The sequence below is a fragment of the Nerophis lumbriciformis genome, linkage group LG10 (assembly GCF_033978685.3).
Source record: "Nerophis lumbriciformis linkage group LG10, RoL_Nlum_v2.1, whole genome shotgun sequence".
Taxonomy (NCBI): Eukaryota; Metazoa; Chordata; class Actinopteri; order Syngnathiformes; family Syngnathidae; genus Nerophis; species Nerophis lumbriciformis.
Window position 1 is genome coordinate 36,946,322 of NC_084557.2, and position 25,637 is coordinate 36,971,958.

Below are 25,637 nucleotides of genomic sequence, written 5' to 3' on the forward strand. Positions count from 1 at the left end.
TTCTTTATTTTTTCATGTTTAATAAATTTTTTGCAATTTAAATTTTGACAGTACCACATAAGATATGTTTCAATTGCTGATGCGGGTTTATTGATTTTTAAATGCGCCAGAAAATAACCCATTTTGGACAGTGTTGGTGGTGAATCAATGCCTAGTAACGCGTAAATGTGTTCCTGTATAGTATTTCTGCAGCAATGGTCATGTGGTGACATAAATGATTATATATATATATATATATATATATATATATATATATATATATATATATATATATATATATATATATATATATATATATATATATATATATACATATATAAAATGGATGGATGGATGGATATATACACACACACGTACATTGCCTATACTCAATATGATATATTTGGTTGGTAGAAAAATAATATTTGATTCAAGGAGAAGGCTACTACAATCATCCATCCATTTTTTACCGCTTGTCCCTTTCGGGGTCGCGGGGGGTCACTACATTTATATTTAAGTGGAGATATACAAAATTATTACTGTGAAACAAAGTAGGCAGGCGTGCCCTGATCGGTCATCATAAACCATTAACCACCAGAATACTTTTATAAATTCACTAGAATAGTCTCTTTGAACAACACACAGAAAAGAGCAAGTTACATTCACACAAACAATACAACGGTAAATCACTGAAATTTGGAAGTTTAAATTGGATATTAAAACAAAAAAATACAAAAAAGAAAGGTCATCATATACAACAGCAGCAAAAGGGATTTTTTTTGGTACAAAAGCACACAGGCAGTTTGCAGGATATAAGCCAATTAAGTGAAAACAGTATGCTCTTTGGGTTTGTGCAGTTCACTAATATCATAGCAATCTGTATTAGCCATGTGCCATGCAAAGGGGGTAAACACCAGGTTTTTCTTTTTGCCAGTGCACAATTATTGAAATGACAAAGGGGTGATACACAAGCAGCATCTATACAGCAGTTTGAGGAGGACACACAGACTGACTGCGAGTGGACTTTGGACGCTCAGACACCCAGCTGCTTGTTGAGGCGGCTCAGAGCATCGCCTACAATGTCGAGCTCATGTCGGAGCTCCTCTACCACGCTGTTGATGCTCGGAGTGTCTTTAAGCACGTCCACACTCTGCGTGTAGGGATTGTATCGCACTGTGAAGGGACGCTTGATGGTCTTGGCAAACTCCCTGAAATAAGATTGTGTTCATTATATATGTATATCAGTATATTGATAACATCACTGAAATGCAACCCAGCTTACCTCATTTTGACTTTGGCCTCCTCAAAGCTATCTGACACAAAGTAAACATCCTGAAAGGTTGTAATGATGCATTCTTGTTTGGATGTTACTTTCGGGTCAAAGGGCATTATCCTTGCTTTACCAGAGAGCGCATGCTGCAAGACAGAACAGTATAGTGCAGCACGTTTTATTCAATCTGATCTATGTGGCTCAGAAATAAAAAAATGATCTAATAATAATTGTATTACAGGCTTTTTGTTTACTCTAAAGGCATATCATATCTACAGTACTTAATGTAATTATACATTTGTGAATGTATGTGAAAATCCTTCCGAGCATGATACGAGCAACACACATCCTACTAAATACAATATTATGAATGATTATGATCATTGGTAGTAGCAGTATAGGGTTGTTTCTAAACATTTGGTACTAAACTGAAGCTGAGCAAACCTAATTGTTAAACATTTTCAGAATTGTTGTAGAAGCTTTTAACATGCAGTTTTACTTTCTTTGTCTATAATCATGACCAACAACTGGTTATAACCACGACTTAACAAGTTGTATCTGTCAGTGAAATATGACATAAAATTTGGACACACCTTCTCCTCATTTAATGCGTTTTCTTTATTTCCATGACTATTTACATTGTAGATTGTCATTGAAGGCATCAAAACTATGAATGAACATATGTGGAGTTATATACTTAACAAAAAAAGGTGAAATAACTGAAAACATGTTTTATATTCCAGTTTCTTCAAAATAGCCACCCATTGCTCTGATAACTTCTTTGCACATTCTTGGCATTCTCTCGATGAGCTTCAAGCACACCTGTGAAGTGAAAACCATTTCAGGTGACTGCCTCTTGAAGCTCATCAGGAGAATGCCAAGAGTGTGCAAAGCAGTAATCAGAGCAAAGGGTGGCTATATTGAAGAAACTAGAATATAAAACATGTTTTCAGTTATTTCACCTTTTTTTGTTAAGTACATAACTCCACATGTGTTCATTCATAGTTTTGATGCCTTCAGTGACAATCTACAATATAAATAGTCATGAAAATAAAGAAAACGCATTGAATGAGAAGGTGTGTCCAAACCTTTGGTCTGTGCTGTATTTGTTTGAAATCCAGTCGAATGCTTTACCTAATATTGATTTCAGATTTGTTGGACATTGCCCATGTTGTATTTGGTTGATTTTAGCTGGTATTTGATGTGAAATCTGTTTTATTATTCTCTATTATGTGTGAGCAAATATTTTTTTAAACTTCAAAATAGCCACTTTTATTTTACATATATTCATATTCAACCAATGGATTTTTATCCTGGGTTGTTTGTTATTGGATTACTTTAAAACCAGTAAACCAGCGATCCTCAAACAATGGTACAAGTACGAAAGATTATTTCAAACAAATGTGTCAAACTCAAGAGCCTCGAGGGACATCATTGTAAGTGAGTAAGTAACGTGGTCCGTCACATTATTAAATGTGGCACGCCACATCATTTAAATTGGCCCGCTACGCACATTATGTAGTTCCGCCATGTCATTTTAAGTGGCCCGTCACATTATTATAGGTGAATCGGCAAGTCATTTAATGCGATGCGCCATGTCATTTTATGAGGCCCTCCACATCATTTCATGTAGTCTGCCACATAATTTTGTGTGGTTTGCCAAATAATTTAAAAAGGTCCGCTTCCACTTCATTTTATGTGGTCTGCCACATCAATTATGGGACCTGCGAAAGTCTGAAAAATTATTTGTTCTGTCAGTTTTGACAAAAAAAATATACTGCATGCAATTGCAGGAGGGGCAGCACAGTGGCACAGGGGTTAGTGCATGTGTCTCACAATACGAAGGTCCTGAGTAGTCCTGGCTTCAATCCCGGGCTCGGGATCTTTCTGTGTGGAGATTGCATGTTTTCCCCGTGACTGCGTGGGTTCCCTCCGGGTACTCCGGCTTCCTCCCACCTCCAAAGACATGCACCTGGGTATAGGTTGATTGGCAACACTAAATTGGCCCTAGTGTGGTTGAATGTGAGTTTGAATGTTGTCTATCTGTGTTGGCCCTGTGATGAGGTGGCGACTTGTCCAGGGTGTACCCCGCCTTCCGCCCGAATGCAGCTGAGATAGGCCCCAGCACCCCCCGCGACCCCAAAAGGGACAAGTGGTAGGAAATGGATGGATGGATGGATTGCAGGAAACTAAATTATTTCTCTGCCAGGCCTGTTATACTCGTTTTTATCCAGAGTCTTTTGTGTATTTCTTTTATTTGTTGGTTTCACTGTCTTTCAGTCAAAGACCGAAACAGCCTGACTAGTATAGTTAAGTCTTGTTCTAAGATTACCGGAGTAAAACTAAGAGACTTAAACTTCTTCAACAACTAGCAAATCCTCCAAAAAGCAAAGAGCATTTTAGCCTCTCTCTCTGAGCCATGTCCTTGAGGATGAATTCTCTTTGTTGTCTTCAGGGCGACGTTAAAGTTAAAGTTAAAGTACCACTGATAGTCACACACACACTAGGTGTAGTGAAATTACCCTCTGCATTTGACCCATCCCCTTGTTCCACCCCCTGGGAGGTGAGCGGAGCAGTGAGCAGCAGCGGTGGCCACGCTTGGGAATCATTTTACTCTGCGTAAAACAAATCGCTTTTCCAAATCATTTGTTCCCTCTACACTCAGACTTTTAAATTCTTCAGAGGGTTGTATTGTTCTACAGTTTATGTATTTATTGACTATTTATTTATTGTGGGCCATGTGTAGGCTTTACGAACCACGACAACCTGCTGCTCAAAATGAATTGCCCCTTGAGGTATTAATAACGTTCTTTGAATTGAATTTGAATTGATGTTCTACACTTTAATGTAATTAAGATGTGTCAAACATTTTTTTTTGGTGATCAAAAATAAATACTTTGATGTCTGCTTTTCACCTTGACTTACGATTTCAAAGCAAGTTATCCATCAATCCATCAAAATATAATAATCAAAAAGGGTTGTGTAACAAGGCTAAAACAAGTTTGACAAGTAAGAACATATACATATACATATACATATACATATACATATACATATACATATACATCGACATACACACAAAAATGTTGGGAGAAAAAATAACCCAATTTTAATCCAACTGCTGGTTCAGAAAATGACAAACCCCTTATTTGAGTTATTTTAACTCAACATTTTGGGTAAATGTTTTCAACCCAACCCAAAAAGTTGAGTTATGATAATTTATTGTTGGGTTGTTCCCCACCAAACTATTGGGTTGAATTGTTTAACCCAAAAGTTGAGTTATGCTAACTCAATGTTGGGTGATTGTATAATGTTAATGAGATTAATCCATAATAAAATTCCCTTAAAAAAAAGTAATTAAAAAAAAAAAAGCCTTTTAACCATAAATGCGTTACTCGTTGACAAATAACCCCAGAAATGGAGTTAAAATAATACCCTTATAACCCAAAAAATTGATTGCTCTTCATAAAAATAACTCCAAAATTTAACCCAACACTAGCAACTCATAAATTGGGTTATCAATATAACCCTGTATTTTTTAGTGTGTACCTATACAAATTGCAGCATTTCAAGCATAAACATGACTAAATGAACTAAAAATATCAATACTACAGTACCAAAGCGTGCTGTTTAGTACCATGTCCACATATCATACATATACAAATTGTGTTTTGCTGAAATATCAATGTTTACCTCACTTCACACAAGTAACATGTAATATAAAGACAATATAACATACATCCATTTAACGTGGATGCATATGCAAAAGTGCAATATATTTATCTCTAATAATCTATTTATTTATATATGCACCTTATTGCTTTTTTATCCTGCACTACCATGAACTAATGCAACGAAATTTAGTTCTTATCTGTACTGTAAAGTTCAAATTTGAATGACAATAAAAAGGAAGTGTAAGTCTAAGTCTAAGTCAATTACTTGCAATTCCAAGCCTGATGGCTGAACCAAAACCGCAATGGCATGTAGTGGTAGCAAAAAGATGGTACTTATTTACAAAAATGTTTGAGAACCATTGCAGTGAAGCAGCCTACTGAACATTACAGAGAAGAGGGGCATTCCCAAGAGAGAAGTTATTAAATCGGTGCAGATCCAGGCAATGGGATCCAGGATTTTTTTCAATTTTAACTTGTGTCACTGGCAAGTTGGCTTTTTTCAATATTTTACCAGTAAACATTCGAAATAAAAATGCATGAACCTTTTTTTTTGTCCTGTCCAGCTACTCAGGCAAATCATATAGTTGATGTAGATGCCCATATCGGCTGTACAACTTTACTTTACAAAGGAGAAGTGTGAGATACTTCTCTTGTTGCCTTATTTGTATTTTACTTTATTAAATGGATTTATATTATTTTTTGGTGCAGCCGGACCAAAGCAGGAGGGGATAGAAAGAGAAAAAAAGGAAGACAGAGGGGGAAATTGCGGGGACAAGAGATAAGACAGAGAGACAACAACAACAGCAAACAACAATAACTATAACAACAACAACAACATCAGCAAATAGGATATGTACAAATAGGATGGTAAAAGTAATAGCAAAGAAGCAGTTAGTGAAATAAATATTAATAACACAGAAATGACAATGAGCATTATTACCCTACAAATGGAGCAATACAAATACCAATAGATATAGCACTATTGATAATGAATAATAACAATAATTACCTCTATTATCAACAATACAATTGTTTCAAATGCAACAATATATAAATGTAATGATAACTTGAAATACAAAAGAAAGCAGATAAATGGAGAGGAAGAAAGAGAAGCAAACTATATTAACCTTGTAGATTGTTATAGTAACAATAGGTTAAGCTTTGTCAGTGTGCCATGTGTTACTCAGTTTCCCCTAGGGCAACAACATAAATATATGTTTGATGAAATGGGATTATATGCATGAGTGTATGTATGTATGTATATGTACTTGTATATGTACAGTGAATGTATATGCATGCACCTTAATGATTAAATCAGGAATGAGGAAGGTCTCCATGGATGTTTACACTACGATGCAGATCCAAATAAGAGTTGCCGGGGCTTAAGAAAAAGCCATTTGTGTTTGAAAAAAAAAAGTTTTCACTCGGGCTGTCCAAAAAGGTTACCTCATGTGATATATCACAAATAATTATCACATTACTCATGTGTATACGCAGATTAATCATGCAATGTCTATTGACTGTATGCTGCTTTGGATGATTAGCTATAAGGCGGCGCGGGTTGTATATTAAAATTGTATATTATATATTAAAGTATATTAAATCTGCTCAGTGGCCTTGTGGTTAGAGTGTCCGCTCTGAGACTGGACGTTCGTGAGGTCAAACCCCGACCGAGTCATACCAAAGACTATAAAAATGGGACCCATTGCCTCCCTGCTTGGCACTCAGCATCAAGGGTTGGAATTGGGGGTTAAAGCACCAAAATGATTCCCGAGGGCGGCCATCGCTGCTGCTCACTGCTCCCCTCACCTCTCAGGGGGTGAACATGGGGATGGGTAAAAGGCAGAGGATAATTTCACCACACTTAGTGTGTGTGTGACTATCATTGGTACTTTAACTTTAACTATATGGTCAGTGATCAGGAAAGCATATGTCAGTCCAAAGATGAGAGAGGGGACTAGTGTGATCGCTGGAAAAAGTGCTTCAAAATACACCCAGATGGGACTTTAGATAAAAATGTTGAGCAAATAAATGTGATACATTCAAGTAGCACATTTTAAAAAAAAGTTCCTGTATGACATGACAATAAAATTGCATTTGGGTCCAAATATTGGGCTCTTTTTAAGTTCATTTAAATTATGCAGGCGAGTAATAACATGTGATGAATGATGATTAATCAAAATTCAAAATAGTGATCAATCTGATTTTAAAAAATAATCATGAGACAGCACTAGTTTTTACCTTAAGCTCACTGATGGATGACAGCAGTCCCGCCCCATATGCTCGTAGTTTTCCTTCCTGTTTGCATAGGCCAAACTCCACAGTGAAGAAGTAGCACTAACAGACAAAAAGTGTTATAGAAATGTGAAAGCCTTGCTTTAACTGAAGTGCTTCAGCAGGGCAACTCACTGTGGCCAGTTTTTGAATAGAGTCGTCCGAAGCACCGAGTGAAGCCAGACCGATCTCCTGAGAAAACTGTGCAAAGCTGGGTTCTGCCAGCAGGGGGACGTGACCAAGCAGCTCATGGCATGTGTCCCTGGACAAAGGGCAGGCTTTACATGAATGATGGCTTTCTTTTTCCTCACTTGCGTGCTGACTAATACTCACGGCTCAGGGGTGTACAAGGGGTCTGAGCTGTGTCGCACATACTGAGTGCAGTGGAAAACACGAAAGGCCAAACCGGCCAGGAAGTCACGAGGAGACAGGTAACCAGCTACAGGCCTGATGGTAAACCCGGTGCGTTCTAAAAAAGAATGAGTCTTTGTTTAGAGCTGAAAAAAACACAATGATGTCATTTCAGCTTGAAATGAAACCCACCCCTGAGGAAGCGAGAGACATCTTCCAGTTGAGGGATGTTGTCTTCTCGACATTCACAGTATTTAGACAGCAGAGGCAGGTTCTTTAGGTATTCCCTGCAGGCGTGGCTGGGGTACAACTTGTTGAGCTCCCTGTACACAACGCCCCATGTCTTCACTTCCTCCTCAGTGAACTCTATGCGAGGAATTGGCTCGCCACTGTAGAAAAAAAAGGGAAAACCCCGTCAGTAACACTCAAAATGAAAATTAAAATCAGAGATGGAAAGAGTATTAAAAACAAAATTTACCACCACATTACAAAAGCTGAAAAACTAAACTAGTTGTCCCTTGCTTATCGCGATGTTATTCCCGACATGACAGCGATAAATACATTTCCGCAAAGTAGGAATCATTAACTCTAATGCCTGCTCAGTGGCCTTGTGGTTGGAGTTAGAGCACTACATGCTTCCATCTGTTGAAAAGCTCTGTGGAGATGATGATTCCATTTTCCAGCATGATCTGGCACCTGCCCACAGTGCCAAAACCACCAATAACTGGTGTACTGACCATGGCATTACTGTCCTTGATTGGCCTGCCAACTCCCCTGACCTGAACCCCATAGAGAATTTGTGGGGTATTGTGAAGAAGAAGCTGAAAGACACCAGACCCAATAATGCAAATGAGCTAAAGGCCGCCATTGAAGCATCCTGGGTATCCATAACACCTCAGCAATGCCACAGGCTGATTGCCTCCATGCCACGCTGCATTAATGCAGTCATCTGTGCAAAAGAATTCCCAACCAAGTACTGAGTGCATTAATTGAAATTTTCAAATGTTTGATTTTGTTTTGCTGTTATAATTTTTTTTTTTTACTTAGTCTGAGGAAATATTCAAATTTTTTGAGATAGGATTTTTGAGTTTTCTTAAGATGTATGCCATAATCAGCAATGTTAAAACAATAAAAGGTTTGCAATATTTCAGTTGATGTGTAATGAATCCAGAATGTATGACATTTTTGTTTTTTTTAATTGCATTACAGAAAATAAAGAACCTTATCACAATATTCTAATTTTCTGAGACAGTCCTGTATATATATATGAAAACATATCCCACAAAAAAATCTGTGATGTGGTGAAGCCGCAATATTTAAAGTGATGACTGTAGACTAATAATCTGAAATCAGGGGGGAAAAATCATACAAAATAATAATTTCTTACCAGACACTTTATGTTGGACTAATATCCTTATCTAAAGTAATATTTAGATTTAAGCCTGAGATAAAACATTTAAGGGGCTTTTTGCAATCATTACGCTACTCTCTAGAGGGCGTAAGTGTTGTAAGCATTATATCCTGCCCTCTTTCAGTTTTGAGCATGTAAATAACGCCCCATGAAACACACGCACACACATTATGCGTATGTCTGTTGTTAGCTAATGATAGCGATTTGGCAAAGTTCAGCTACTAACATTAACCATCATTGAATGTATAGTCTGTCATAACAACAACTTGACTGCAAATTGTTTGTTACTTTTGTGTATGTGCGTATGAGACAGCAGTGAGTGACAAGCCTGAACGCCAGACAAATTATTCGGGCAGACGAGCATTTGTTTTCAATATAATCAGTATTAGTGACACATATAGACATGTAAAAAAATGTGTATGTTCTGTTAAACAACTAACAAAAAGCTTGCCGATGGTGTTCTTTGGATTGAAAAATTTAACTTTGTTCAAGTTGCAAACAGTCCCTTTAAATTATGCAAAAGCCATCAGAACAAGAAATTTATAAATTGGTCAAACAAAAAGTTTTGTTTTTTTTAAGTTAAAAATAACCAAACCGTTTTTGCCATGATTTACACTTTTTGTTGTGCACCATTCTGTAATGTTTTCAGCTGCTTTGTTTCCTAATTCGTAACGCCTAACATGAGCAGAATACAGTTATGGCTGCCTTCAGAGTCTCATGACTATTGCATCATGTTTGCATATAACTGTAATCGGTAATCAAAAAGGTCAACCAACGAACGAGATTTCTCTATAGAATCTCGTCTCTGGTCAACAAAAGCACCATGAGGATTCTAGCGGGAACTCTCGTTCAACTCTTTTTCGATTACGCATGCACCTCTTGGTACCCTAGCACCTCCAAAACCCTCAAATCTAAACTCCAAACATCCCAGAACAAGCTAGTCAGATTACTTCTAGACCTCCACCCCAGATCCCACCTCACTCCTACCCACTTCTCCAAAGTGGGCTGGCTCAGGGTGGAGGACGGAGTAAAACAACTTGCACTAAGCCTAGTCTATAAAATCCGCTACACCTCCCTGATACCGAAGTACATGTCAAACTACCGCCATAACCACAACACCAGGGGGACCTCCACTAACCACGTTAAACCCAGATTCCGATCTAACAAAGGTCTTAACTCATTCTCTTTCTATGCCACATCAATGTAGAATGTGCTCCCAACAGGTATAAAAGAAAGGGCATCTCTATCCTCCTTCAAAACCGCAATAAAAGTACACTTCCAGGCAACTTCAACCCTAAACTAACACCCTCCCCGGACTGTTAATAATCAAAGGTAAATAATCAAATGTAGATACTTTTTCTTATGTCTTCTGATCTCTCTCTCTCTCTCTTTCTCTGTTCTCAATTGTTGATGACTGAAATGATGATAACAACCAAACCTACCCCCCCCCCCTACAAATCAAGGTGACAAGCAAATAATCAAGTTTTGATAACAAAACAAAGCTTGGAATATCCTTTTGCGTGATCAGATAATATTCAAGTTTAGAAGACGTGCAATTGCATTTAGTACCATTTTTCTCTCAAAAGTGAAAGAACAAATATAAATATAGCAAGAAAGAAAGAAGAGCTTTATTGACGCACATTATTCTTAGGCTATCGCGGGCCACTAAAAATTAGTGAGTTTGACACCTGTGCACGAAAGTCAACATACAGAACTTATGCAAAAGCACAAATACTGATTCTAGAAAACAACTTAAAAAAAAAAAAGATGTGCAGTAACGCAAGTAAATATACATTTGTTTAACAGGCTTACTGTTTGTAGGACATAGCAAGATCTGCAAAGTACTTTCTTCTTTTGCGGTAGACATTGTCCTTAAAGCCCTGATGGAGAAAAAATACATTACATGAGAACGCTTTTAATCAGAAAGTGTAAAATAGATTAATCTTTCCTTTCATACCGGATGATCAGCATCCAACTCCAAACCATACATCAGGACACGATTAGCACACTTGTCCAAGTCGGAAATTTTCTTTGGGAACCACAGTACATTATGCATATCTGGGAAGAGATAGCATAGTGCAATTCAGAATTAGGATGGCGGTCTTTTGGGTCCTTAAACACTTCATGGATCCATCTACCTTCCTCCTGCAAACAGGAGTTATCTGGAGGCTCCATGTCCACCACGTTCACGTGCTTTCGCAGCAGCTGGATGATTTCATTGAGTTGTTCGTGGTTGCTGTCGCAGTCCACAAAGATTTCAAACTCGGAGTTGCGCCTTTTTGATTTCCTGGACTCAATATGCACCAGGTTGACATGGTTTTCCTGCAAAAGAATACACTGGTGAGGATACCTAAAATGTATAATTAGCTTCCATATTGTGGGAAATAGTCACAAACAAAGTACATTTGCAAGTAGTATAAAACATGTCCATACTTGGAAGAGTTTAAGCGCCTTTACGAGTCCTCCCACTTCATTCTTGAGGGAAAAGATAATTGTTGCTCTGCCTTTCTCTGTTGAATTCTTCTCTGTGTTTTCTTCGATTTTGGTGAAGGTTGATTTGTTTATCTGAAAGCAGTAATTATTGACAAGTACAGTAAGTGAACGCAGCACATCTGATTGACGAGCCAGCGAGAAGATATCCGACTTGAAGCACTTGTTTTACCACAGTTACGGTAGACCTGCATGACTTACTTACAGGTATAAATATGCTGGTAATGTTATCTAAATATAAGATGCGTCAAAAACAATGAGTTCACTCATCATAAACAATTGCACTAGTCATGTATATACGGTATGTGCATCAATCACACTATTTATTTTGTCTGTACATGCTCCTTTACCTTAATCAAAGGCAGCGCTTGTTATACGATTAGTGATCAGGTCAGTGCATACGCCAGTGGAAAGATGAAAGAGTAGAGCAGGGGTCCCCAAACTACGGTCCGCGGGCTGGATACGGCCCGCCAGCGTCCAAAATACGGCCCGCGGGAAGTCCCAGGTTTAAAAAAAAACAAAAAACTTTTTTTTTGTATTATTATTTTTTAGAATCTGTCCTTTCTAATCCATTTTCTACCGCTTGTTACTCTCGGTGTCTCCTAGCCACTCAGGCAAATCATATGGTCTAAAAATGCATTTTCCCATCGATAACGTGACATCATCCGCGTCAAATGCGCTCTCTTTCAGTCAATTAGTGTGCGAGGAATATACATATACATATACATATATATATATATATATATATATATATATATACAACCCGGCCTCCGTTTTAACCCAATGCGGCCCCCGAGTCAAAAAGTTTGAGGACCCCTGGAGTAGAGTGTGCTCACTGGAAAATTTTACTCCAAAATATACCCTATTACGGTACTTTAGATAAAACTAACAGTTGTATAAAACTGATACAACTGTTAGTTTTGAGCAAATAAATCAGGGATCCCCAAACTATGGCCCGCCAGCGTCCAAAATCCGGCCAGCGGGAAGTCCCAAGTTAAAAAAAAAAAATATATGTATCTATATATTTTTATTATAATTTTTTAAAATCTGTCCTTTTTAATCGCCCAGGCAAATCATATTGTCTAAAAGTGCACTTTCCCATCGATAACGTGACATCAATCCCGCTCTGAATATATATATATATATATATATATATATATATATATATATATATATATATATATATATATCAATCAATCAATCAATGTTTACTTATATAGCCCTAAATCACTGCACAAGCCACAACGACATCCTCGGCTCAGATCCCAGGCAAATCATATTGTCTAAAAGTGCACTTTCCCATCGATAACGTGACATCAATCCCGCTCTGAATATATATATATATATATATATATATATATATATATATATATATATATATATATATATATATATATATATATATATATATATATATATATATATATCAATCAATCAATCAATGTTTACTTATATAGCCCTAAATCACTGCACAAGCCACAACGACATCCTCGGCTCAGATCCCACATCAGGGCAAGGAAAAACTCAACCCAATGGGACAATGAGAAACCTTGGAGGGGACCGCAGATGTGGGGACCCCCCTGGGCGACCGGTGCAATGGACGTCGAGTGGATCTAGCATAATATTGTGCGAGTCCAGTCCATAGTGGATCTAACATAATAGTGAAAGTCCAGTCCATAGTGGGGCCAGCAGGAGACCATCCCGAGCGGCGACAGGTCAGCAGCGCAAAGACGTCCCCAACCGATGCACAGACGAGCGGTCCACCCCGGGTCCCGACTTTGGACAGCCAGCGCTTCATCCGTGGCAACCGAACCTAAATATATATATATATATATATATATATATATATATATATATATATATATATATATATATATATACAGCCCGGCCCCCGGCCAAATTGTAACCCAATGCGGTCCCCCGAGTCAAAAAGTTTGGGGACCCCTGAAATAAATGAAGTAAATTCAATTAAAACACTTCTTGTATGACATTCTGACCATAAAATTGCATTTTGGTGTCCAAATATTTGGCTCTGTTTTCAAGTTGTTTTAAATCATGCTGGTGAGTAAGAACTCGTGATTAATCATCCATCCACTCATTTTCTACCGCTTGTCCCTCTCGGGTGCGGGGGGCTGGAGCCTATCCTGCAGTTCACCCTGGACAAATCTAAATCCAAATTCAAAACTTTGAGTAATCTGATTTAAGAAAAATATTAATTTGACATTTTACATATGTGCAACACGACTATAATACTGTACTTACTTGCTTAAAAATTATACAGGTTATAGTAGAGTCTTGTTTATTAGGGGTGTGTTTTCACCCCTTCCCCTATGTTTTGAGGAGGAAAGAGTGTTTGACTCTAAAATACGATTCCTTCCTTTGGAGGGAACTCTAGCTTAAAAACAGGTAATAACGCCAAATCACAACTCGTAATCACATAAAACCATCTTGCCACCAAAATATCCATTGAAGGGAACATGCATCACCACATGAAGCTCTCTCACACAATGCTGTCATAATCCTTTGTGTGTATTCTAAACCAAACAATATGCGTAGCTTGTTAACGTGTGCAACAGGGGATGAGTATGTCAATGCTTGAGACAGACACAGAGATCAGCGTCACAAGACTTTCACCACGGATAGTGGCCTTACATTGACCTATGCGCACAAAAGGGAAAACACACAATAATCCCGCTCAAGAAAGCTATTATTTATAGCATCACAGAAAAACTCGGTTTGAATTAAATGCAGGGTTAGGATCATAAAAAGGATAAATACAAAATACTCCAAAAGTTTTTTTTTTTCCATCAATAATTCACATTTTTTTCTACAAGAATCGTCAGTCCCTACCATGTTTCGCCTCTCAAACGTACCACCGACAGCCCGTGAGAGCAGTTTTTGGTGGATCCGTGTCAGCAGAGCCCCTGAAAGCATCACTGAATCAAGTCGCCTGGGGGTCAACTCTTCTTCGGCTCGATTTAACGATGATGAACTCGTCTCTTTTTCCTTCCAATCGACTTACAACAATCCCATTTAGAGCGCAGGAAAGCCTTTTATTATACCTCCCCGTGCACTGTGAGCTTAGACCTTAGCAGGCAGCTCACATTTTAACCCTTAGTATTAAATAGTATCTCACTTTTTCCCCCCCTAAATCCACTTTTTAGTGAGACATATTAAGAACTCATTCGTAAAATCTAATCCAAATACTAAAATGTACATTCACATAGTAAACAGCTTTTAAAGTTTGGAAGTTGCACTAATTTCCCAGTGATCATTGCTACATGCACTGTAAAAAAGGTCATTGTATTTATTGCATTATTGCATTTTTACATCATTTGCATCAATCAATCAATCAAAGTTTATTTATATAGCCCTCAATCACAAGTGTCTCAAAGGGCTGCACAAGCCACAACGACACAATATACCTGTTGTAAGGTTACAGTACATTTTGATTACAATATTTTACTGTGGAATAATACTGTCCACTCCTGGTATATTTTTACAATGTGGTTTCATAAAAATGGAAACTAAGTTTAATAAATGAGATGATGTAGCGTAGATCCTTCATCTTGCCTCTTCTTCTTATGTGAAAGTAAGTCAATATTCTTACCTCGTTGTTAAGTAGTTTGTCTTCAAAGCCAATGTTGATAGAGTCAAAAGATCTTCCCCTTCGAGGTCCATCGATCCTGTTGGAGTACATTTTAAAGTGCAGCCTAAAGCCTACAGTATATACCTGGTTAATATTGCCGGTGGATTATCTTTTAGGCAACCGCCTCTACGCAAAGTGGGCTGTCTGACCCTGAGAAGCAGAACACTAGGCTATTTAACCACACAGAGAAAGAGGAGGGGTCTTAGAAGAGCAATAATCTGAGGGACAGCAGCAAATGAGAAAAGGGGAGCATCACTGTACGTAATTTGAGTGGGATAAAAACTCTCTCTTTCCATCTTTTTTTTTTTTTTTTTTTTTTAAAGTCGGGTTTGCAACCAATCGGAAAGTCAGATTTAGGTGATTGGACAAAAAGTGATTCATGTTGGAGGATTATTGTCATTTGACAAAGAAAACATGTTAAAGATGCACTCAAACCTTGTTTTTAATTTCTCTGTCAACATTGCTGTGGTTGGTTGACACCTTAAGACTTTAAGAGGAGGTCGAGGTTTAAAAGGATTTAAGCGTGGACCACCTGCCTGCATTGTTCCATGATCCCAACATGCCCCCCTTTGAAAATCCATTGCTGTGCACTGTAAGCAACCTCTGGGTTTGGGTGCACATGACACCTATAATCTGCGTGTTTTGCTTTATTTAACACCCTGAGCTGTTTAATAAGATCAAGACAATCAGGGAAAAAGGCCCAGGTTGCCTTTGCAAGCACAATTAACACGAGTGCGCAACCTAAGATACTTAAACACGGCCACTTCCTATAGTGGAGGAAGACAAGAGGAGGACTTTAATGTGCGGTGTACATCATGCATGTGGCTGACGCACATGCTGCCTGTCTCAGGTGGTCCCGGCCTGTGTCCCCCGTGACAGAGGCAGGTGCTTTACACAACTCAGGAAGCAGTGAAGCTGACTTCCTAGAGTCGGGAGCTGAACCCAGATCAGTTATAATGCACACAAAAGAATAGCTACGATGCAGACCTTGGCAACAACACTGTGCCCTTATTTTAATCTATGGATAGCTAAGGAGCATTTAAACACAATATGGAACAGCAAGATAAATGTGTACACTTCCTACAGTAGACACACAGCCTTTACTCATATGGGAAACAATTGTAGGAGTACAAACAGGATATTATTAATTGTCTGCTCACGCAGCAATAAACATATTTTGTATGATTCAAAGGTTCATATTAAACAGGTTATAACCTCATATGTTGTGTTGTGTAATATTGCAATAGAGCAGTGGTTCATAACCTTGTTGGAGGTACCGAACCCCACCAGTTTCATATGCGCATTCACCGAACCCTTCTCTAGTGAAAAATAAAATGTTTTTTCTTAATTTGTAAATATTAATCATGAAATGATGTTATTATATTAAAGAAATACTAATAAAGATATATTTTACAAACAGAAAGTTACAGGAATGTACACATGATCCCATGTTTACATCTCATTGTGCAACATGTGAATGTTTTAGTGGGATCTAAATGCGATATCTGAAAGGGGTACAAATTATTTGCACCCCCACCTAGTACACAGCTCATGAAAAACAATATTTTTTGTTATTGTCATTGTAAGTGGGCCAAAACACTTATATTAGAAAATAATCTCATGGAAATGACTGTTGTCATTTGATTATAATAATAAAACATTTAACTTGTTATTTAGTCAGGTTTGGGACTGGTGTGCTGCTGGTGTAGCCACAGTGCATGTGCACGTCTGACGTCGCTCACATGTGCTCCACTGAATGCTCAAGGAGTTTTTGCGTTTGCTCAGGCATATGGAAAATTAGAAGGAACATTGTTTGGGGTTATCCATAATACGCCGATAGAGAGAAGTTTTTATTTACACGATGAGTCGGGTGTGTCTTGACCTCCGCGGCGGAGACTCCGTCGAACCCCTGAGGCCGACTCACCGAACCCCTAGGGTTCGATCGAACTCAGGTTAAGAACCAGTGCAATAGAGTCTACTAAACATGTTTATCTCTAACGGTAACACACAAAAAGGACAACAGTGTCAAAAACTATATGGTACTGTACCATTTTGCAATTCTTTAACTATTATTTATTAGCTGTTGTATAATTGCTTTCATACTGTGGTATTTGTACATTAAAATATTATACTATATATAATAATGTAGAAAACCCAAAACCAGTGAAGTTGGCACATTGTGGAAATCGTAAATAAAAACAGAATACAATGATTTGCAACTCCTTTTCAACCTATATTCAATTGAATAGACTGCAAAGACAAGATATTTAATGTTTGAACTGGTAAACTTTGTTATTTTTTGCAAATATTAGCTCATTTGGAATTTGATGCCTGCAAAATGTTTCTAAAAAGGTGGCACAAGCGGCAAAAAAGACTGAGAAAGTTGAGGAATGCCCATCAAACACTTATTTGGAACATCCCACAGGTGAACAAGCTAGTTGGGAACAGGTGGGTGCCATGATTGGGTATAAAAGCAGCTTCTGTGAAATGCTCAGTCATTCACAAACAAGGATGGGGCGAGGGTCACTACTTTGTGAACAAATGCGTGAGCAAATTGTCGAACAGTTTAAGAACCAGCTATTGCAAGGAATTTGGGGATTTCACCATCTACGGTCCGTAATATCATCAAAAGGGTCAGAGAATCTGGAGAAATCACTGCACGTAAGCGATAATATGATGGACCTTCGATCCCTCAGGCGGTACTGCATCAAAAAGTGACATCAGTGCGTATAGGATATCACCACATGGGCTCAGGAACACTTCAGAAAACCACTGTCAGTAACTACAGTTTGTCGCTACATCTGTAAGTGCAAGTTGAAACTCTACTATGCAAAGCGAAAGCCATTAATCAACAACACCCAGAAACGCCGCTGGCTTCGCTGGGCCCGAGCTCATCTAAGATGGACTGATGCAAAGTGGAAAAGTGTTCTGTGGTCTGACGAGTCCACATTTCAAATTATTTTTGGAAACTTTGGACGTTGTGTCCTACGGAACTAGGAGGAAATGAACCATGCGGATTGTTATAGGCGCAAAGTTGAAAAGCTAGCATCTGTGATGGTATGGGGGTGTATTAGTGCCCAAGGCATGGGTAACTTACACATCTGTGAAGGCGCCATTAATGCTGAAAGGTACATACAGGTTTTGGAGCAACATATGTTGCCATCCAAGCAACGTTATCATGGATGCCCCTGCTTATTTCAGCAAGACAATGCCAAACCATGTGTTACAACAGCGTGGCTTCATAGTAAAATAGTGTGGGTACTAGACTGGCCTGCCTGTAGTCCAAACCTGTACATCAAGTAAGAATGGGAAAGAATTTAGCCTGAAAAACTTAAAAAAATTGGTCTCCTCAGTTCCCAAACGTTTACTGAGTGTTGTTAAAAGGAAAGGCCATGTAACACAGTGGTAAAAATCCCGCTGTGCCAACTTGTTTGCAAAGTGTTGCTGCCATTAAATTCTAAGTTAATAATTATTTGCAAAAGAAAATTACGTTTCTCAGTCCGAACATTAAATATCTTGTCTTTGCAGTCTCTTCAATTAAATATACGTTGAAAAGGATGTGCAAATCATTGTAATCTGTTTTTATTTACGATTTACACAACGTGTCAACTTCACTAGTTTTGGATTTTGTAATAGGTAAAAATCTGTCATTACTAATATTAAATATTACTTACAGTATTATGCTACGCTGTATCGATCCGTTGTGGTGAAGAAGGAGCTGAGCCGGAAGGCAAAGCTCTCAATTTACCGGTCGATCTACGTTCCCATCCTCACCTATGGTCATGAGCTTTGGGCTATGACCGAAAGGACAAGATCACGGGTACAAGCGGCCGAAATGAGTTTCCTCCGCCGGGTGGCGGGGCTCTCCCTTAGAGATAGGGTGAGAAGCTCTGTCATCCGGGGGGAGCTCAAAGTAAAGCCGCTGCTCCTCCACATCGAGAGGAGCCAGATGAGGTGGTTCGGGCATCTGGTCAGGATGTCACCCGATCGCCTCCCTCGGGAGGTGTTTAGGGCACGTCCGACCGGTAGGAGGCCACGGGGAAGACCCAGGACACGTTGGGAAGACTATGTCTCCCGGCTGGCCTGGGAACGCCTCGAGATCCCCCGGGAGGAGCTGGACGAAGTGGCTGGGGAGAGGGAAGACTGGGCTTCCCTGCTTAGGCTGTTGCCCCCGCGACTCGACCTCGGATAAGCGGAAGAAGATGGATGGATGGATGGATTATGCTATTTATTTTTTTGCCTAATTCAACTATATGTCACATGCTAATGTGACACCAATTACCATCCACTTGTTTGGCACCTTTTGTTTGGGCTGTAAAACCATTTAGGCGTTCAGTTGTTGGAGCAGTTACTTGGTTTTTCTTTTGTGTCTTGTGTTTTCTTTGTTACCGCCCCTTTGTTTTCTGTTACATACTTAACCAATCCCTGAGCCAGGCATAATTACCAGGGGGTGCTGCAGGTGTGCGTAATTAACAGGCCTATTTAATCACACCAGGCGCTGGCTGATTACTCCTCATGGACACATGACTTCGGATTCATGCTCTGGATTCTTCTTCTCGATTCCAGTTCCTGTAAGACCTTTGGCCTTCTTGCCCTTCCTCCCGGCTCAGGTAGCCACTCTGTTCTCGATTATCATATTTTACCTGTTGCAGTATTTTTCGCGGTGCAATCTTTTATTCCTTTTTTTAAATGCACCATTTTGTTATCTACTTAAGTGTTGCTCTTAATCCTGTTTGAGCAATAATGGATTAATGGAACTCAAAAATGGATTAACTCGCTGGAATATAAAGACAATATAATATACATCCATAAACCTGGATGCATATGCAAAAGTGCAATATATTTATCTGTATAGTAATCTATTTATTTATATCTGCACCTTATTGCTTTTTTATCCTGCACTACCATGAGCTAATGAAACAAAATTTTGTTCTTATCTGTACTGTAAAGTTCAAATTTGAATGACAATAAAAAGGAAGTCTAAGTCTAAGTCTAAGTCTAAGTCTAATGACACTTTTTCTTCATACTCCAGCCTGTGTTTTGCAGCTTGGGATCCGCTGGCCTCTATCCGCTAGCCTCTATCCGCTATAGCAGACCTGGGCAAATTAAGGCCCGAGTGCCGCATGTGGCCCGTTAAGCTTTTCAATCCGGCCAGCCGGACATTCCCAAATCATTTTTTAAATCTTTAAGACTGAAACTGTAGCTTCCATTAGAATGTGCAGGGATGTTTTCAAATTACTGTAAGTCTTGAACTATACAAAGTATTTCAATGGTCGGAATCTGTGCTTTTGCACGGTATACTAGTTACTATGGTAATCTAAGTCACAGCAGCTCAGAGGCACCAAGCAGTGTGGGTGTGGTTTGTTTCCACAGAGTGTTTCCAGAGCGGCTAGCCTGAAATGCCAGTGTCAGGGACAGACGTGGAAGGAGATTTTCACAACAAAGTTCTGCAAGAAAAGTGATATTATATCAGATATATCAGATTGTAGGTGGGTTTTTCTTTTTTTTTACCCTTCGCATTCATACTTGGCCGTGTTTTTTGCATTTTTTTTGGGGTTTAGCTTGATTGTAAAATATGTCGATCAAGAAGGGGTGTGGGAAGTAAAAGAGGAGCGATGTTCATATGTTGTCAATATTCAGTGTTTTATCGTTCATAGTTAATATCGTAAATCCCACATTTTTATCATGTACTTTCTGGGTGTCTTATTCAGTAGAAAATTTTAAATTCCATTCCGTTTTTTAAGGCGGTCTGTCATAAAGTTTTTAGCTTTCAATCAGACATTATTGTGAGTTTTTGTATTAGTGTTCCTAAAAATAGGACCCAAACACACATTTTCTACATCAGATTGTCACATCTTGTGTGTGTGTGTGTGTGTGTGTGTGTGTATACATATAGATAGATAGATATACCGGCTCCCAAACACAATTTTTATTTCTCTAAATGTGGCCCCCCGAGTCAAAATAATTGCCCAGGCCTGCGCTAGAGTATCACCAAGCGTGACACTTTAATTACTAGAAATTATGCTTTTAGTTGTATTTTTCCAGCCTAATACAATTTTAACTAGATTATTTGAGTGCTAGTACACGTTACAAAGCATTTTCCTGCACTGTTGTATTTATAGCTGTTTGTCAGGGGTGTCCAAACATTTGTTACCCATAACTCATCCTTAATGTATTGTATTTATGTTGTATGAGAACAAAGTTGTAATGTTTAATGTCACTTACAGTGCAGTGGCTATTATCCAGTATATTGGAATGTGACTCTTACGACGACTCACAATTCGATTCTGATTCTTGGGTTGATTATTCGATTTAGGATCGATTCTTGGATTTCTGCAATATACTATTTGGCAATATAGCAACTAGATTAACAGCACTACTGAAAATACATACATGTTTAAAGACATAATACTCTGTGAATGTTTTTTTAAAGCAACCATTGTTTAGTATCAACTAAATCCTGCAATAATTAGACCATGTGACTAATGACTGGACTCAGACAATTGATACAAACCCCGTTTCCATATGAGTTGGGAAATTGTGTTAGATGTAAATATAAACGGAATACAATGATTTGCAAATCCTTTTCAACCCATATTCAATTGAATGCACTACAAAGACAAGATATTTGATGTTCAAACTCATAAACTTTTTTTTTTTTTTGCAAATAATTATCTTAGAATTTCATGGCTGCAACACGTGCCAAAGTAGTTGGGGAAGGGCATGTTCACCACTGTGTTACATGGCCTTTCCTTTTAACAACACTCAGTAAACGTTTGGGAACTGAGGAGACACATTTTTTAAGCTTCTCATGTGGAATTATTTCCCATTCTTGCTTGATGTACAGCTTAAGTTGTTCAACAGTCCGGGGGTCTCCGTTGTGGTATTTTAGGCTTCATAATGCGCCACACATTTTCAATGGGAGACAGGTCTGGACTACAGGCAGGCCAGTCTAGTACCCGCACTCTTTTACTATGAAGCCACGTTGATGCAACACGTGGCTTGGCATTGTCTTGCTAAAATAAGCAGGGGCGTCCATGGTAACGTTGCTTGGATGGCAACATATGTTGCTCCAAAACCTGTATGTACCTTTCAGCATTAATGGCGCCTTCACAGATGTGTAAGTTACCCATGCTTTGGGCCATAATACACCCCCATACCATCACAGATGCTGGCTTTTCAACTTTGCGCCTATAACAATCTGGATGGTTCTTTTCCTCTTTGGCCCGGAGGACACGACGTCCACAGTTTCCAAAAACAATTTGAAATGTGGACTCGTCAGACCACAGAACACTTTTCCACTTTGTATCAGTCCATCTTAGATGAGCTCAGGCCCAGCAAAGCCAACAGCGTTTCTGGGGTTTGTTGATAAACGGTTTTTGCCTTGCATAGGAGAGTTTTAACTTGCACTTACAGATGTAGCGACCAACTGTAGTTACTGACAGTGGGTTTATGAAGTGTTCCTGAGCCCATGTGGTGATATCCTTTACACACTGATGTCACTTGTTGATGCAGTACAGCCTGAGGGATCGAAGGTCACCGGCTTAGCTGCTTACGTGCAGTGATTTCTCCAGATTCTCTGAACCCTTTGATGATATTACGGACCGTAGATGGTGAAATCCCTAAATTCCTTGCAATAGCTGGTTGAGAAAGGTTTTTCTTAAACTGTTCAACAATTTGCTCATGCATTTGTTGACAAAGTGGTGACCCTTGCCCCATCCTTGTTTGTGAATGACTGAGCATTTCATGGAATCTACTCTTCTACCCAATCATGGCACCCACCTGTTCCCAATTTGTCTGTTCACCTGTGGGATGTTCCAAATAAGTGTTTGATGAACATTCCTCAACTTTATCAGTATTTATTGCCACCTTTCCCAACTTCTTTGCCACGTGTTGCTGGCAATACATTCTAAAGTTAATCAATCAATCAATCAATCAATCTTTATTTATATAGCCCTAAATCACAAGTGTCTCAAAGGGCTGCACAAGCCACAACGACATCCTCGGTACAAAGCCCACATACGGGCAAGGAAAAACTCACCCCAGTGGGACGTCGACGTCGTTAATGATTATTTGCAAAAAAAAAATGATCAGTTTGAACATCAAATATGTTGTCTTTGTTGCATATTCAACTGAATATGGGTTGAAAATGATTTGCAAATCATTGTATTCCGTTTATATTTACATCTAACACAATTCCCCAACTCATATGGAAACAGGGTTTGTACATCCATCCAACCATTTTTCTCAATTATTGTGGTTTCCTTCCAGCAGCATGGCTTGAGTAATGATGCACACAAACAGTAATGTTTGTGAAATGTAATTGTAATATAATAATAGTGGAATAGTACCTCAATTTAATTGTACATAAAGATCTAGGGCGAGTGTCCAGTATCGAGTTACATCCAAATATAAAGACAGCATATTTTCAAGGGAGCAGATCTTCTGTTCCTATAATGATGTGACATGTTTGTGTTCTCTCCAACCTGTCATTCAGAGTATAATTAGCTTTACGATCACTATAGGTCCGAGTACAGGTGCCTCATTGTTGTTGCTTTTCTCCTCTCCTGAAGGTTCTGCAGTGTTACCTTCACAAATGTAACTCATTAATAAACTGGGGTATATGTTGTAGTTTGTGCTCATTTGATGCTCAACCACAGCCTTAAGACCCAATCAGAGCTGCTATCGATGTTGATTTTTCAATTCCTGAAGATGCCCTTTGCAGCCACGTAATGAGATCACCTCATACATTCGTACATCTAAATACAGACAACAGCAAAATAGCCACCTCGTTAGCCATAAGACCACTTTCATTACCAAATATGAAAAACCTCACACCGCTCGAAACATGACTGTTCAAATTTTCACAATCACTGGATGCTAATTCCAGATTACCGGTTTTTCTACAGACTTGTGTTGTGTTGCAGACTAGTCTGAGTGTGAGTCTGTCCCAGTTCTGTTCACTTTAATCAAGAAGGATTTACTCCCTGTCTGAGCATCAAGCTGCAGGAGATTTGGCTGGCTAATCTTACTCGGGGTGCTGTCCAACACTTGTATTAGACATTTAAATCGCTCTACATGTCAGCCCTATAATACACTAATAATTCACCAACTGCAAGATCACAGCAGCTCTAAGATGCAACTGTCCTGCGGGTCAAAACTTTAAACAGGAGATTCCTTTTTTAATTGCACAGAAAATGCACTAAAATAAGAGTGAATGGTTTAAAAATGAGTAGAAAAATGTTAGCAAACGCTTTCCTGCACAATAATTTAAGGATCTTTGTTAAAGTTAAAGTTAAAGTCCCAACGATTGTCACACAACACTAGGTGTGGTGAAATTTGTCCTCTGCATTTGACCCATCCCCTTGTTCACCCCCTGGGAGGTGAGGGGAGCAGTGGGCAGCAGCGGTGCTGCGCCCGGGAATCATTTTTGGTGATTTAACCCCCAATTCCAACCCTAGATGCTGAGTGCCAAGCAGGGAGGTAATGGGTCCCATTTTTATAGTCTTTGGTATGACTCGGCCGGGGTTTGAACTCACAACCTACCGATCTCAGGGCGGACACTCTAACCACTAGGCCACTGAGTAGGTTGTGATTTAAGTTGCATTATGTATTTTATAAATAAGGGTAAAATTAGATATTCTTGTACATATGGGGATAAAATTTGAGAATAATGTACAAATATATGCATTTTATTTATGTAGATAAAACTACAAAACAATGCTCTAAATCAGGGGTCCCCAAACTACAGCCCGAGGGCCGGATACTTCCAGACATGCTACAACATGAAGGGAATTATATGTAAAAAAAAACCAAAAAAAAACAACTATCTATATTGACTTGTTCTCTTTAATTTGATGTTCAATTTAATTGGGCTTAAGAAATCTGACAAGTATTACAGTTTTTGACTTTTTTCGGTCAATGGTCAACAAAATAAACAAACAGTTTGACATAAACAAACAGTTGTACATTCATAAATTAAAAATATTGCAGACCGAAAGGGTTTAGGCTGAAGTTGAACACTTAATGCGCCTAACCCTATAAACAAAGTCAAATACAAGATGAGCTTCCAAAAATTATGAAATTTCCTTTTCACAACATATTATAAATACACATTGTACACAACATAAATACTGTTCAATTATATACACAGTAAAGGCATGTGAAATATCCTTATACACATGTTAAACCTTTGCACCAATTATATACTATATGCAAACAATTATACTTCCATTATTATTTATATCCCACATTTAGTTTTTAATTAACATTGATCATAGTATTAACTACTGTGTTGATTCAAAAGACATTGGTCTTAAAGTGTTTTTTAAATGTGTGAATGGAACTGGAACATTTTAAGGAATCATCCAAGCTGTTCCACAGTTGAACCCCCCTGACAGAAACACGTCTACTTTTTAAGCTCGTTCTTATGTTTGCTTTCTGAAAGACAGCTGAACCTCTGAGGTCATAGGGACTCTCTCTACGTTTGAACCTCTCCTGTAGACACCCAGGCAGCATGTGGTTATGAGCTTTGTACGT

The 25,637-nt window shown here is 38.7% G+C and overlaps 1 protein-coding gene across 2 annotated transcripts; it reads right to left on the minus strand.

Moving 5' to 3' along the window:
* Positions 1 to 330: 330 nt before the first annotated feature.
* On the minus strand, positions 331 to 16,268 carry tph1a (tryptophan hydroxylase 1 (tryptophan 5-monooxygenase) a). 2 transcript variants are annotated; one of them, XM_061969658.2, is made up of 11 exons: positions 15,060 to 16,268; positions 11,393 to 11,524; positions 11,098 to 11,281; positions 10,917 to 11,017; positions 10,772 to 10,839; positions 7,741 to 7,937; positions 7,531 to 7,666; positions 7,333 to 7,459; positions 7,165 to 7,260; positions 1,262 to 1,395; positions 331 to 1,187 (listed from the first exon to the last, which is right to left on the minus strand). In XM_061969658.2, exons 1-11 carry the CDS (start codon positions 15,147 to 15,149, stop codon positions 1,013 to 1,015), a joined length of 1,440 nt encoding a protein of 479 aa, XP_061825642.1. In that variant the 5' UTR covers positions 15,150 to 16,268; the 3' UTR covers positions 331 to 1,012. The 2 variants fall into 2 exon arrangements, with proteins under 2 accessions (XP_061825642.1, XP_061825643.1); XM_061969659.2 differs by lacking the exon at positions 15,060 to 16,268 and adding an exon at positions 14,300 to 14,571.
* Positions 16,269 to 25,637: the final 9,369 nt, after the last annotated feature.

Bases quoted from the DNA above. Each gene is read 5' to 3' on its own strand.
- tph1a (XM_061969658.2), bottom strand. From the start codon at position 15,149: ATGTACTCCAACAGGATCGATGGACCTCGAAGGGGAAGATCTTTTGAC. The intron at 7,460-7,530 runs GTGAGTATTAGT...CCCTTTGTCCAG, and splicing joins CCCTTGTACACCCCTGAGCC to GGACACATGCCATGAGCTGC. The intron at 7,261-7,332 runs GTGAGTTGCCCT...TTTGTCTGTTAG, and splicing joins CTATTCAAAAACTGGCCACA to TGCTACTTCTTCACTGTGGA.